General features: G+C 45.0%; 2 protein-coding genes across 4 annotated transcripts; both read right to left on the bottom strand.

The window, feature by feature from the left end:
• Window positions 1–187: 187 nt before the first annotated feature.
• On the bottom strand, window positions 188–5273 carry fam89a (family with sequence similarity 89 member A). 3 transcript variants are annotated; one of them, XM_047021189.1, is made up of 5 exons: window positions 5184–5269; window positions 5001–5058; window positions 4107–4215; window positions 3741–4000; window positions 188–3155 (listed from the first exon to the last, which is right to left on the bottom strand). In XM_047021189.1, exons 4-5 carry the CDS (start codon window positions 3990–3992, stop codon window positions 2874–2876), a joined length of 534 nt encoding a protein of 177 aa, XP_046877145.1. In that variant the 5' UTR covers window positions 3993–4000; window positions 4107–4215; window positions 5001–5058; window positions 5184–5269; the 3' UTR covers window positions 188–2873. The 3 variants fall into 3 exon arrangements, with proteins under 3 accessions (XP_046877145.1, XP_046877146.1, XP_046877147.1); XM_047021190.1 differs by lacking the exon at window positions 4107–4215; XM_047021191.1 differs by lacking the exon at window positions 4107–4215 and having other exon boundaries at window positions 5001–5273.
• A 1546-nt stretch (window positions 5274–6819) lies between these two features.
• Window positions 6820–11171, bottom strand: sprtn (SprT-like N-terminal domain). The gene is made up of 5 exons (XM_047021506.1): window positions 10308–11171; window positions 10080–10179; window positions 9645–9773; window positions 9100–9394; window positions 6820–8661 (listed from the first exon to the last, which is right to left on the bottom strand). Exons 1-5 carry the CDS (start codon window positions 10622–10624, stop codon window positions 7739–7741), a joined length of 1764 nt encoding a protein of 587 aa, XP_046877462.1. The 5' UTR covers window positions 10625–11171; the 3' UTR covers window positions 6820–7738.
• Between the last annotated feature and the right edge of the window lie 140 nt (window positions 11172–11311).

The raw sequence follows: 11311 nt of genomic DNA, 5'->3' as shown, positions 1-11311 counted from the left end.
ATGCTCTACATTCAGCTCAGGAAACTGTGCTTCCAGGAAACGCAGAACTAGGGCAACAGTCGCGAAGAGTAAGGACATTCTCTCCTTTTTAGCTTTTTCTATTGGGTCACGCCTTGTTGCTCCAGAAGAAAGAATTGTATAACAACTATTTTAAAAAGACGTTTGTTTTCACAAGACCTTATCAAGCTGAGGATATTCATTGTTCGTCATTTATTAACACAATTTGTGTAACTATTACATAGCATAAAAACAATCTTCCAATAACAGTAGTATGGTCGTTAACTGAAAAACAACAAACCAACATGAGGAACAGACTGGAAAAACAACCCCCTTGCAGGTTGTATGGATTCTCTCATCCTAATGAAATCAGAAGTACTTAGAACAGCTCAAAACATATCCACTGACTGAATGGAGGAGGAATGAACCAAAGTTGTAACTGACTACCCTCACGTCACTAACGGACGTTTTAAACACATGTTAACATCCTCTCCCGCCCCCCCCCCCCCCCCCCCCCTCCCACACACACACACAAGGAGATGGACAAGATGATTCCTTCCTTAGAATTTGAACTCACGCACATATTCAATAGTTTGACAACATGAATGATTCATGCGGAACTTCCTGAAGGCCTCCAAGACCTTCTGCCTGGCTGCAGATCCTGATTCTACAGCAGTAAACCCTGTCAGAACAGAGAGCCACACCCTGCACTCCAGCCCTCGGGTGGTAGGGGTGGGGTACATTTCAGACTGCTCCGCATAACTGATAATGGGAACTTTCTTTTGCTGGTGAACAACCTCTTTTTTTTTTTTTTTTTTTTTTTTTTTTAGGGGTTTTTATTTTCGGTGGGAATCAAACATTTTGCGGAGTTGGGTTTACAGGAAAGCTCCTGTACGAGATGCACCATATTTGCTTGTCGCAGATGCTACCAAAGCTCTGGGGTTTGGAGAGAGACGACAGCAATAGCCAATGGTCTGAGACCACATGGCATAAAGGCACTAATAGCAATTAGCGTTGGGAGGGACGTTTTTGTGTAGTGTTACAGACAAAGGTTTAGGACTGACAGGTGTCCTGTAATACTGACTTTCACAATGAGGGGCTGGTGTTTGTAGTGTGTTAACCTGCATGCCTACATTAGGCTAAAGACTCAAAAGCAGAAGGATGTATACATGTCTGGAGAGTGCCACACAAGGTTCCGTAGACATTTTCTTTCAGTGCTCCATTTCGATTTGGGAATATTTTTTTGTTGCAGCATCTGGCCTACAGGCATGCTCCATTGTCAAACTGCATTAACAGTCAAGAGAACCGACTACACTACCCAGAAGCCTCTGTCTGAGGCTAACCCTGGAAGGTTCCACATTCTTCAATAGAGACATCACATCATACATGTGTTAGTAGCCAACAACTAGGCTGATGGTGGGCAAAAAGCCAACTTGGCATTTCAAGCTTTCTAAACCACAACACAACTGTGTGGTAAAACACCTTGAAATCCAAATACTATAAACCAGGATGAGTGCGTCATTTTGACTCTTTGGTTCGAGTACCACAATCACCCAAAAATGTGGACTGTTTTTTTTTTTCTCCCACACACAAAATACCAGGATAAGCACAAGTTCACCTTCCGGGATGCAATTTCAGAATGAACATTGGAGTTGATTCACCTTGTAATGACGCCAAGTGCAGTCACCTAAGCTCTCTGGGTAAGACTATGGAAGACTGTCTGGAAACATAGCCAAACAAACAAAATAAATATCACAGATCATATATGGGAGAATAACGTATAGACAGGAGTTAGAAAGGGTACCCTGTGTCAAGTTGTTAAATGTCTACAAGGATTTGAACAATATACCCGGTTTCCGGTTGGTTACTCAGAACCAGGAAGGTCCCATGAAAGTTAAGCTAGTTCATCCTAAACCCAGATCTGCCTGAGGCCAAGTTTGTTGTTTTCCCACAGAGAAACCGCGTCCAAAATGAACGACATCTGTGGTATGAGAAAGTGGCTAGGCTACACCTGTGTCTGAGATAGCATCACCATGGGTGGAGAAGCAAAGCTCTGGGGCCTTGGGGGGGGGGGGGGGAACAGTCCGGTGCTGGGTCAGATATGTGCGCTTCTCGTGGGCTTGAAACTTGTTCCAGATGTGAGAATGTTTCCAGTATTTGTAAATCACATTTCTCCCAGCGCTTTTTTCTCTGGCCGATGCAAAAGGCAACCACTTCTTACCCTGGAGTTGGAGGTCCCCATAACCTCTTGCTAGCTGACATCTTCTTGTATGGATGAGCAACTGGAGGTCGCCCTCCATCTCAAACCTGTTCAGGACTGGACCAAAACTGGCAGCCTCTTTCAACCGAGCCATACTAAAAAAACTCTAAAGTTCATCCAAGTAAATACACGAGAGATAACATTTTTCATTTATATAATATAATAAATAATCAACCTTTGTTTATATCTTTATATGAAAAGGTCTGCCAAAAAAGAAAAAATAAGGGGGGGGGGGGGGGGGTTATATAAGCCAGCATGTACTGCAGCGAGCTCTTTATAAAGAGCATATTGCCTCTATAGGTGTGGAGCTGTCGAAGTCTGGAGGTCCACAGCTCAGCTCTTCTCAGTCTCTCTAGTCAGGTGGAAGGTAGATAGGTAGCTTCCATATCTTCTCCTTCTAAAGGCCTCAGGGAAGATGGACCAGGCAGGATATAACAGGCCACCTCCTGCCTTCTTTGAGGAGAAAGACCCGGAGAGAAAGACCACCAGGAGAGGAAAGCCTTCAGAACTCCAACCAGAGACCTCTCCTTTCTCTTAAACCTCCCTTGCTCTCCATGTCTCACTCCCTTCTCCCCCGCATCCCCCCCTTACCTCCCTCCCTCCATCTCTCCATCTCTCAAATAGTCACATGGAAGGAGTCCTGCAGCCAGCTGTCCTTGCTGGTCCCGTTCTTGGGACTCAAACCCTCCGTCTCGAGGCCCTCCCCTGGGGGCAGGGCCTCCGTAGGGGTGGTCCCGGAGGCCTCCTGGTAGTACTCGTCCTCCTCGTCGAAGTAGCCGTTATCCAGGCCGCCGGCGCCAGCACTCAGGTCATGACAGCTGCCTTTGTACTCCTGGATGGACTCGTGCAGGGACCAGAGCTGGCACAGCAACGACATGTCCTGCTGCCGCAAACCCACCTGGGAGCAACAACAACAAGTTAACAACAACGAGTTAGGCGTTGGTTCAGAGTTAGGCATTGGTTCAGATTTACCGGCGTTCAACCAGTTGGTTTATCACAGATGCTGGCTGAGAGGAACAGCCAAAAGGATTAGTCAGTCATCATTATAGGATCAGTGCCAGGCCAAGGAACTTGGTGTTGTGCGTGGGTTTTATTCCCTATCCAGTGTGACAAGTGTTGGGAAAGCTTTTGAGGTGAAAGTCAAACAGGAATATCTGGATGAGGGTGGGATGAGGGGCGAAATTGGATGTAGCGGTGGGGACTCACTGGTTGTCATGAAAGTGACTAACACCAATCCCGTGAGCTACAATTCACCCGCATTTCACGGTTGCAAAATCATTATGCCAGCTGTCAAGCTATATGACAGTGTGTACAGCCAACTGTTTTATTTGACGGCACCAGGCTGACAATTGAAGGTTGGAATTCAGATCAAAGCAAGATCTCGTGATTCAGCCCAAACAGCTGTTGCTCGCCCTATTTACACCCGTTAAAAACACAACCCCTCAAGCAAGCTTTTCCAATTGTGCAATAAGATTTTCTTTACCATTTCTTTCCGTAGGAGAGCCAAAGCCGCATCAAGGTTGGCCGGTTTGTTTGCCAGCAAATTATCGGCGTTGTTTCGCCCTCGGCTCAGGTCGTCTTGGATCATGGTCTTCTTTGCGTACATCCTCTCCATGTCTCTCCAAGACCCGCCGCTTGAGTTAAGCAGACCGCTCAGGCTCTTCGGCAGTGGGGGTAGCCCCTCGATACAGGCCAGTGTTCCGCCCGCAGTACCGTTCGCAGATTTCCCGTTCATCGTGGTGTCTTTGTAAAGCAAAAGCAACACCAAATGTTCGAGACGTTAACAGTAACTTGGCGTCGATTTAAATTACAACATTCGTTAAAGTAAATTCGTTTTTCTATCGAGTACCATGCAACAGTCGATATTCTTTGCTGACCGAAACGCAGTAATCCCCCTCACGGGCTCTAGCTGACTTGCACTTCCTGTCTCTTTAGTTCCAGGCTGATGGGGCGTCTCCCTTGGTGACAGACATGAAACGGCTGGCTGAATATTCATAACTTTTGTTAGATTTGTATTGGACACAGATCACTAATTGTGTATACGTGTTCTGCATGATATTTAAATAACATAATGTAACAGACCCTGACTGTCACTTATCATGAAGTCCACGGGACGCAGGCTAATCAAATGAATGACTATACAGAGGCAGATGTAGCAAAATACAGTACGTTTTATTTAATAAATATCTGGTCACTGATGAATAAGTTTACAAACAATAATACACACACTGCCATCAAAGTAGTTCCCCACCGGGTTATACAGGCTATGAGTAACCAGTAACCCCACAGTCTGACCAAACCAATCCCCAATATCAATCAACACGATCTGGATTATAACACTGCAAATCACACAAAACACTCAATGCAAGTAGGCTAACACCGAATCCAGAACAACGTGATATGACAAACTTAGACACACTCCACACAAATGTGTTTGGGGATCTAAACACAATGTCAGAGGTAATCACAATGGTTACACCAGCCTAATATATCCAAAGGCTGGGAGCACCCAGATGGCAGTTAACTAAAAATAACACATTCATACAAACAAAAGGAAACAACGATCTAAAAGAAATATGCTGGTAGCTCTCACAGTCTATGATTACGAAAACAAATTAAGGTAAGGGAAAACAGTGGTCACCCTATTTCCTGGATAAGACACAATACATGAATACTTGCACATAATATTCACAATGAAAACTTTACATGGTTGAAACAGTCAGAAACTATGCTTACGACTTACAGGACGATGCGCCAGCACAAACACGACCCACAGTCTGCAATCAGGTCTTCCTATGTCGCTGCAGTGACAGATTTAAATGTTTGCGTTAACCAAGCGCTTTTTACAAGTGTTACACCACAGCTAGCAAACTGATACAAGTGATCTGTATAGTAATCCCCCTGACAACAGATAAATGAAACCTACCAGTGTTCCTCCGGCAACAGACAACCACGGGCAACAAGCGCCAAACAATTCAAACAATTTACTCAGTTGGGTGGGAACGACGTATATATACACCCCACCCTTAAGAGGGCGTGCCCAATGCGCTGCAAGTCAGCCCTACCACAATAAGAAATACAAAGGAAAAACAACATCAAGAGCCATATATACATGCGAATGTTATATGAAATTAAATGTTATATGAAATTACTTCACTGCAGGAAATATTGTGCAAGTCATATTTTAGCAATGGAAGCATGAAAGAAAGAAAGAAAGAAAGAAAGAAAGAAAGAAAGAAAGAAAGAAAGAAAGAAAGAAAGAAAGAAAGAAAGAAAGAAAGAAAGAAAGAAAGAAAGAAAGAAAGAAAGAAAGAAAGAAAGAAAGAAAGAGAGGGAGAGATAGAGAGCGAAAGAGATAGAGAGCAACTCCGCAGACCACGTACGTTGTATCGGTACAATAGTCATTTTGGTGGTAAGACCATTACAAAAGAGATTGTGTGCAACAAAGGTGTCAGCCTCGGAGACAGATGGTGAGCCTGTCTCTTCAACAACAACAGCCCTGGAGACAAAGAGGCAAAAGAACCAAACGCACACAGGCACACGCTAGCCACACACCGGCAGATGTCAAAAACGTACCCTTTGTTACTGTATGCCCTTAGAAAAAAAACTCCAGTTCAGCCACTTAGCTCACACCAGTAGAATTATCTCCAATTATATAAATTGTCGGATGGTGAGTCCCTTTTCAAACGACATTGAGGCCTTCTTGCATGTGATTCTGAAGGTCTCTTAAAGCAGAGTCAAGGACACTGCACCTCTAAGCCTTCATGATCAACATAAGTGCTGTAGTTGCTTTTTTGACAGGCTGCTCAAGATGAGGAGATTAGGCCAGTGAATGTACCCCCCGGGACATCATTTAAATATGTGTCAGTGATAGCATGCAGCCAGCTCCTAATCTGAAACATTGCTCACTTCTCCAGATCCCTCTCTCACAAAGAAAACACATCCCATAAGTGGCTGCCACAATCTGTAAATGTAGCAGACCCCCAAAGAGAGGTACACCAACCCAAATGAAAACAAACACAGAATATGAATTACACCATGGGGCATATTCACATGCAAATAGGTCCTCATGGGCGTGAAAGGGCTAGAATTGTTCCAGAACAATATTCATAGAAAGCAGGATCGCTGTCTGGCACTTAAGCTGTTGGAGACACAATGCCACCGAGACGACTTGAGGATGTGCCTTGTATCAGGCAGAAAGAAGCACAAAGACATGCAAAAGAGAAAACTCAAACAGGCCTGTGTTGAAAATAAAGCTTTTTACTTGACACAAGACCAGTATGTACACACATATTTCTCAACGACGTGTTCCTTTAACCTTGTCGTAGTTAGTTACCGACTGCTCTCTTGCTCTAGAGTGCGATGCCTTTGGGGAAATGGAAAATCTATTCAGGAGCATCTGAGCATGACCATGCATTGAAGTATATGTGTTTGAAAATGATGTGATCTTTCCAGACAATTAACGGAGCACCGTGAGATGACAACACAGCACTTAAGGCTGCTTTATTGATCCCAAATAGGCTGACTGACTTTAAAGAAAGAACTGTAGGCAAACACATCCATTCGAGTAGAACGTTTATTTCACAACATTTTATTTTCAAGTAAAACTGGACTAAAATATGAAAGGTAAAATAGCATTCTAGTTTTGTATCAAGGCAATGAATCCAACACAATCAGTATATCTTATTCCTCCAACATATAAATACTTTTTTTAACGAAACAAACAGGCACCTTAAAACTATGGTAAATACATTTTAAAGCCTGAAGAGAAACTGACAACATAACATTAAATAAAAGATTAAAAGGCATCATGTCTTAGTGTTGTGGTTCAGAACAGCATAGAATAGCGTCACAGTACCAAATGACCGAGGTCACCCAACGCCCTTGTCACACCCCAACTGAACGCGGAATGAATTCTCAAAACTGGGAAGACTTGAACCACAAGCAGGTGTGAAATACAATACTGCCTGATCAGCATCACAGCCTGTCAGCATCACCCCTCCAAACTCTGCACCACAGCAAGTTTAAAGAGGCTTTACAGATGGGTTTATATAGCCAAAAGCACTTATTTTATGAGAAAGTACACCAAATATTATTTTTGAATGATTGCTTGTGTCCACCACTAAGTAAAAAAATCAGTCACTGCATTTTTTTTTTTTTTTAAGCACCGGTTGTTACTAAATCAGTGATTTCTAGTCAGGGGTTATAAAAATGTTTTTGTCCCCACTGGTCTCTCGCCGCGAGAGATGGGAACTAAGAGCATCATGATGTAGGAGAAACAGATCTCAAACGGAAGGTACAGGGACTTGGGATTCAGCTCTATGTGGTTAAAAAAGATATAGTAGCAAATCCTTCACATGTCCACATTTACGGCATCCAACAAACCAATAACATGGCAGTCAGTGCTTTGGTCCTATTGAAAAGTCCCTGAGCTGGGTGATAAAATGCCACGGCTGTGTTTCTTCCTCACGCTGTTCTCCATCAGGACAGACAGGAGTCTAGATGTTCATTGATTTTGGCCTCCGGCACCTTGACTTGGCACACTGGGCAGCTTACTGTCAGGCTGCTGGAAGCCCCACCGCTGGCCTGGGCAACAGGGGTGGAGGTGGAGGGGGCTGGACCTGGGGCTGGACCTGGGACTGGACCTGGGGCTGGACCTGGGGCTGGACCTGGGGCTGGACCTGGGAGGGCTGGACCTGGGAGGGCTGCCCTTGAGGCTCCTCCTTGTCTCCCGTCCCTGGAGGTGGTGGTAGATAATGAGGAGGAGGAGGATAAAGATTCTCCCATGGTCTTCCGGAAGAAGTCGAAGATGTCGGCGGAGGTCCGGTTGTCCCAAGGTCTCTTCCTGGAACTGATGCCCCCGGATTGGCTGGTAGGGTCTCTGGTCTGAATCTCCTCAGGAGGTTTTGACACAGTGGAGGAACCAGCTGCACTCTGAGATGTCCAAAGGCTTCTGGAGTTGAATAGGTCCTGAACAGACTTCTGTTTGGTCTTTGGTAACGTGTCCATGGGCTTGGCCACCTGTCGGCTGGGTTTGGTAATCCTGACGGGGGAGCCATTGATGTTGACGAAAACCCTGGTGTTGCTGACGGACTTCTTCATAGGCGGTCTCTTGCTTGAAGGGGCACTGGGGGCTCCACCTGCTGGTGAGCTTGTGTTACTACTCCTGATGGGGCTTCTTCCATTAAGCCATCCAGCGGAGCCTACCGTTTTATTGGCTGACAGGGCTGGGGGGGACATCCGGGGCTTGGCTGGGGAGACTGGGGGGAAAAGTGCTGGTTGTGTGGGGCTGGGCCCAGAGGGTTTGTTGGTGGATGATGAGGATGACGATTGAGAGCTTCCACCCAGCAGGAAACCTTTGCCGCTGAAGGGGATGATATTCCTGATGTCCTGTAAACCAGAACCTAAGAGTAAAATAAATAGATTTTAATCAAAAAAGGCTGAAATACACTCAGTGAGACATGGCTTAAACAGAAGATATTTGCATAGGTGGCTGCCAACATTCAGTACTTGCGTTAAATGCATGCACTAGGGGGCAGTGTCGCATTTGCCAGGTAAAACAAATTACACAAATCAAAGAAGAAACACAGAAATGGAAACTCAAAGACAAGTGGAAATGTTATTTTTCCACCCTTATAGATCACATCACCGGTCATAATATACAACTATTCATTTAATTGTGTAGAAACAGATAAGAGAAGGCACTGCAAGAATGCATTGGGTGCTTTTGCCGTTTGTTTATACTTCCCTGCTCAGCCAATCAGCGTTTGACGCACAGGGGCACAGATACGTGCTACATGTCGTTTTTTGAGGTGTGTGCATAAATGAGGTTTCAAACCGACCTGCTGTTGTGCTGGAGGGCTTCCTGCTGGCTGTGGGCTTGGTTTCGGAGCCCTTCTTGCTGCCCTCTCCCTTGGCCTTCCCCTTCTTCCCGTAGCCCTCCGGCTCCTTCACCTTGGTGTACGTGCCCCCGCAGCTGCTCTGGTGGCCCCCCCACCAGGGGTCCAGGCACGAAGGGGCCCGGTTCATGGCCCTCTTCACGTAGCCGAAGAAGGGCTTGCGGTTCTGGCATGGGCCATCGCAGCGCCACCAGTGCTGGCGGTACAGGTCCACCTCATCGTTGAAGGTGTGGTACACCTAGAGGGACGTAAACAGATTCCATGTCAGAGTTGGTCTATGGAGTATCTTCTTTTACTAGTAGAGGACTGTGTCTTTTGTGGTCATCCACAACCTTGTTTGAAGTCGTTTCCATGGTTCAAATATTCTATTTTTAAGTTGTCTACTAGTCCTTGGCTATGACATTTGCAAAGACTGATTCAAGAGTCAAGTGTCAGCGACATCATGCAAGTGATGTCACAGATGACAAACAAGCAGAATGGAAGCTTACGGTGATCTTAGTCCCAGTAGCCTGGTTGATTCTGTCCATGTGCTTGCAGAACTCTGGCCCATGTCCGTCCCTGTCTCGATTGTTCTGGGTCACGAACAGCAGAGCGTGAATCATCTCATGAAGAAGCGTCTGAAATCAGAAAATTATATTTATCAGATGACTATACCACTTTAGATACGGAAATTTGTCAAAGACCTGGTCTCAGGCATTATCAATCACTTAGACAGCTGACCAACAGAAAACCCCCAATGATCCTTTCCCAGTAGATATACAACATCAATAGACACGGTTAGGAAGCATTTATAGTGAGGAGTGTGTTTAACCGGTTATATATAGCACCAGTTATCTAGCCTGTCATATAAACCACTCAGTGAATCAGTAAATACTCAGTAAATACTGATCATTTGAGTTTGTGAGCTGATCAAGGTAGGTCACCTGGACAAGATCCCGTCTGGGTCTAAGCTTCAGTAACGGCTCGCTGAGACGTATGGAACACAGTCCACCTCGACCCTCGTAGGAGCACACACCTGCACATCTGGCAAAAGAGAGCAGGACTTAAGGATGTCGATAGTAAAAAATGACCCCTGGTCATCACATTCATCTTCCAGGTAGGTTAGGACAATATTTTGACCCGAGTATGACATTTAAGAATCTACAACTCACAGAGTCATCCTCGGGCTCCATTTGACCTCCACACCGCAGAGTTTCCCCCAGAAAAAGGTGTCATTGAACTCAAGGAACATGGACCTCACATCGGGGTTGGGGTCCAGCGTTTCCCATGACTCGTCCACGATAGACATTGGCCTCTCGGGGTCGACACGCGGACGCGAATACGGGATGACACTGCTCCTGCCAGACTCAACTTTTCGCTTTTTGCTGCTTTGTCCAAAACTGTCTCCTTCATCACTTAGTGTGGATCGGGACGCCTCGTGGTCAAACTGCTCCTGCAGCTGAATGGCGAGCAAATAATCTTCGTCCATGTTCAACAAAGGATGACCAGATGCCCACTTCACTCGTTCAGATTATTATTTTTCGTGATGTGATAGTGATCTAACGTTTATGACTGATGCTAGCACTAGCAGCACAGTTGTCAAGCCGAATCAATCGAATCAGTCATGTCGACCCAGTGATTGTGCCTTTCGAGCCCTGTTAACCCTAATATCCAGTTTATATCCATCCATCTCAGTATAGTTCACTTGCTGGCTAGTAAGTTATCAGTTGACCCGTTAACGGAATTAAGCTAAAGACCGAAGCTTTAAGTTGCACTACCCGCACCGTCCCCTTTCTTTCAAATTGCTGCACTGTTCCTGTTTACGTAGGTTCGGTGACATTCCAATTCAAAACGTCCCTTCGCTCTGATTTCCTATTTATAAATAATATTCATACATAACGTGATGCAGTGTGTAGTTCATAGGAACAGCTAACTATAGACCCAAACGAATTCAACAGAAACAAATGACCTAACGCTAAATATATCTAAATAAAATAGCTGTTACAATACATAAACAAGAACATAGGATAGTGACCATTTTTGGAATTGGAATTTAACCAGTTTTTGCAAATAACTGTTGTCCAACTAAAACCATCCACGGAAGTTTACAAAACAATTTACTAGTATATTTACTGATCCCTAATTAACAACAATTATTGTCAATAGATTCTTATAG

Source organism: Hypomesus transpacificus, chromosome 6 (assembly GCF_021917145.1).
Source record: "Hypomesus transpacificus isolate Combined female chromosome 6, fHypTra1, whole genome shotgun sequence".
Taxonomy (NCBI): domain Eukaryota; kingdom Metazoa; phylum Chordata; class Actinopteri; order Osmeriformes; family Osmeridae; genus Hypomesus; species Hypomesus transpacificus.
Note: the sequence above shows the minus strand (reverse complement) of the source record. Positions and strands in the feature narration are given on the sequence as shown.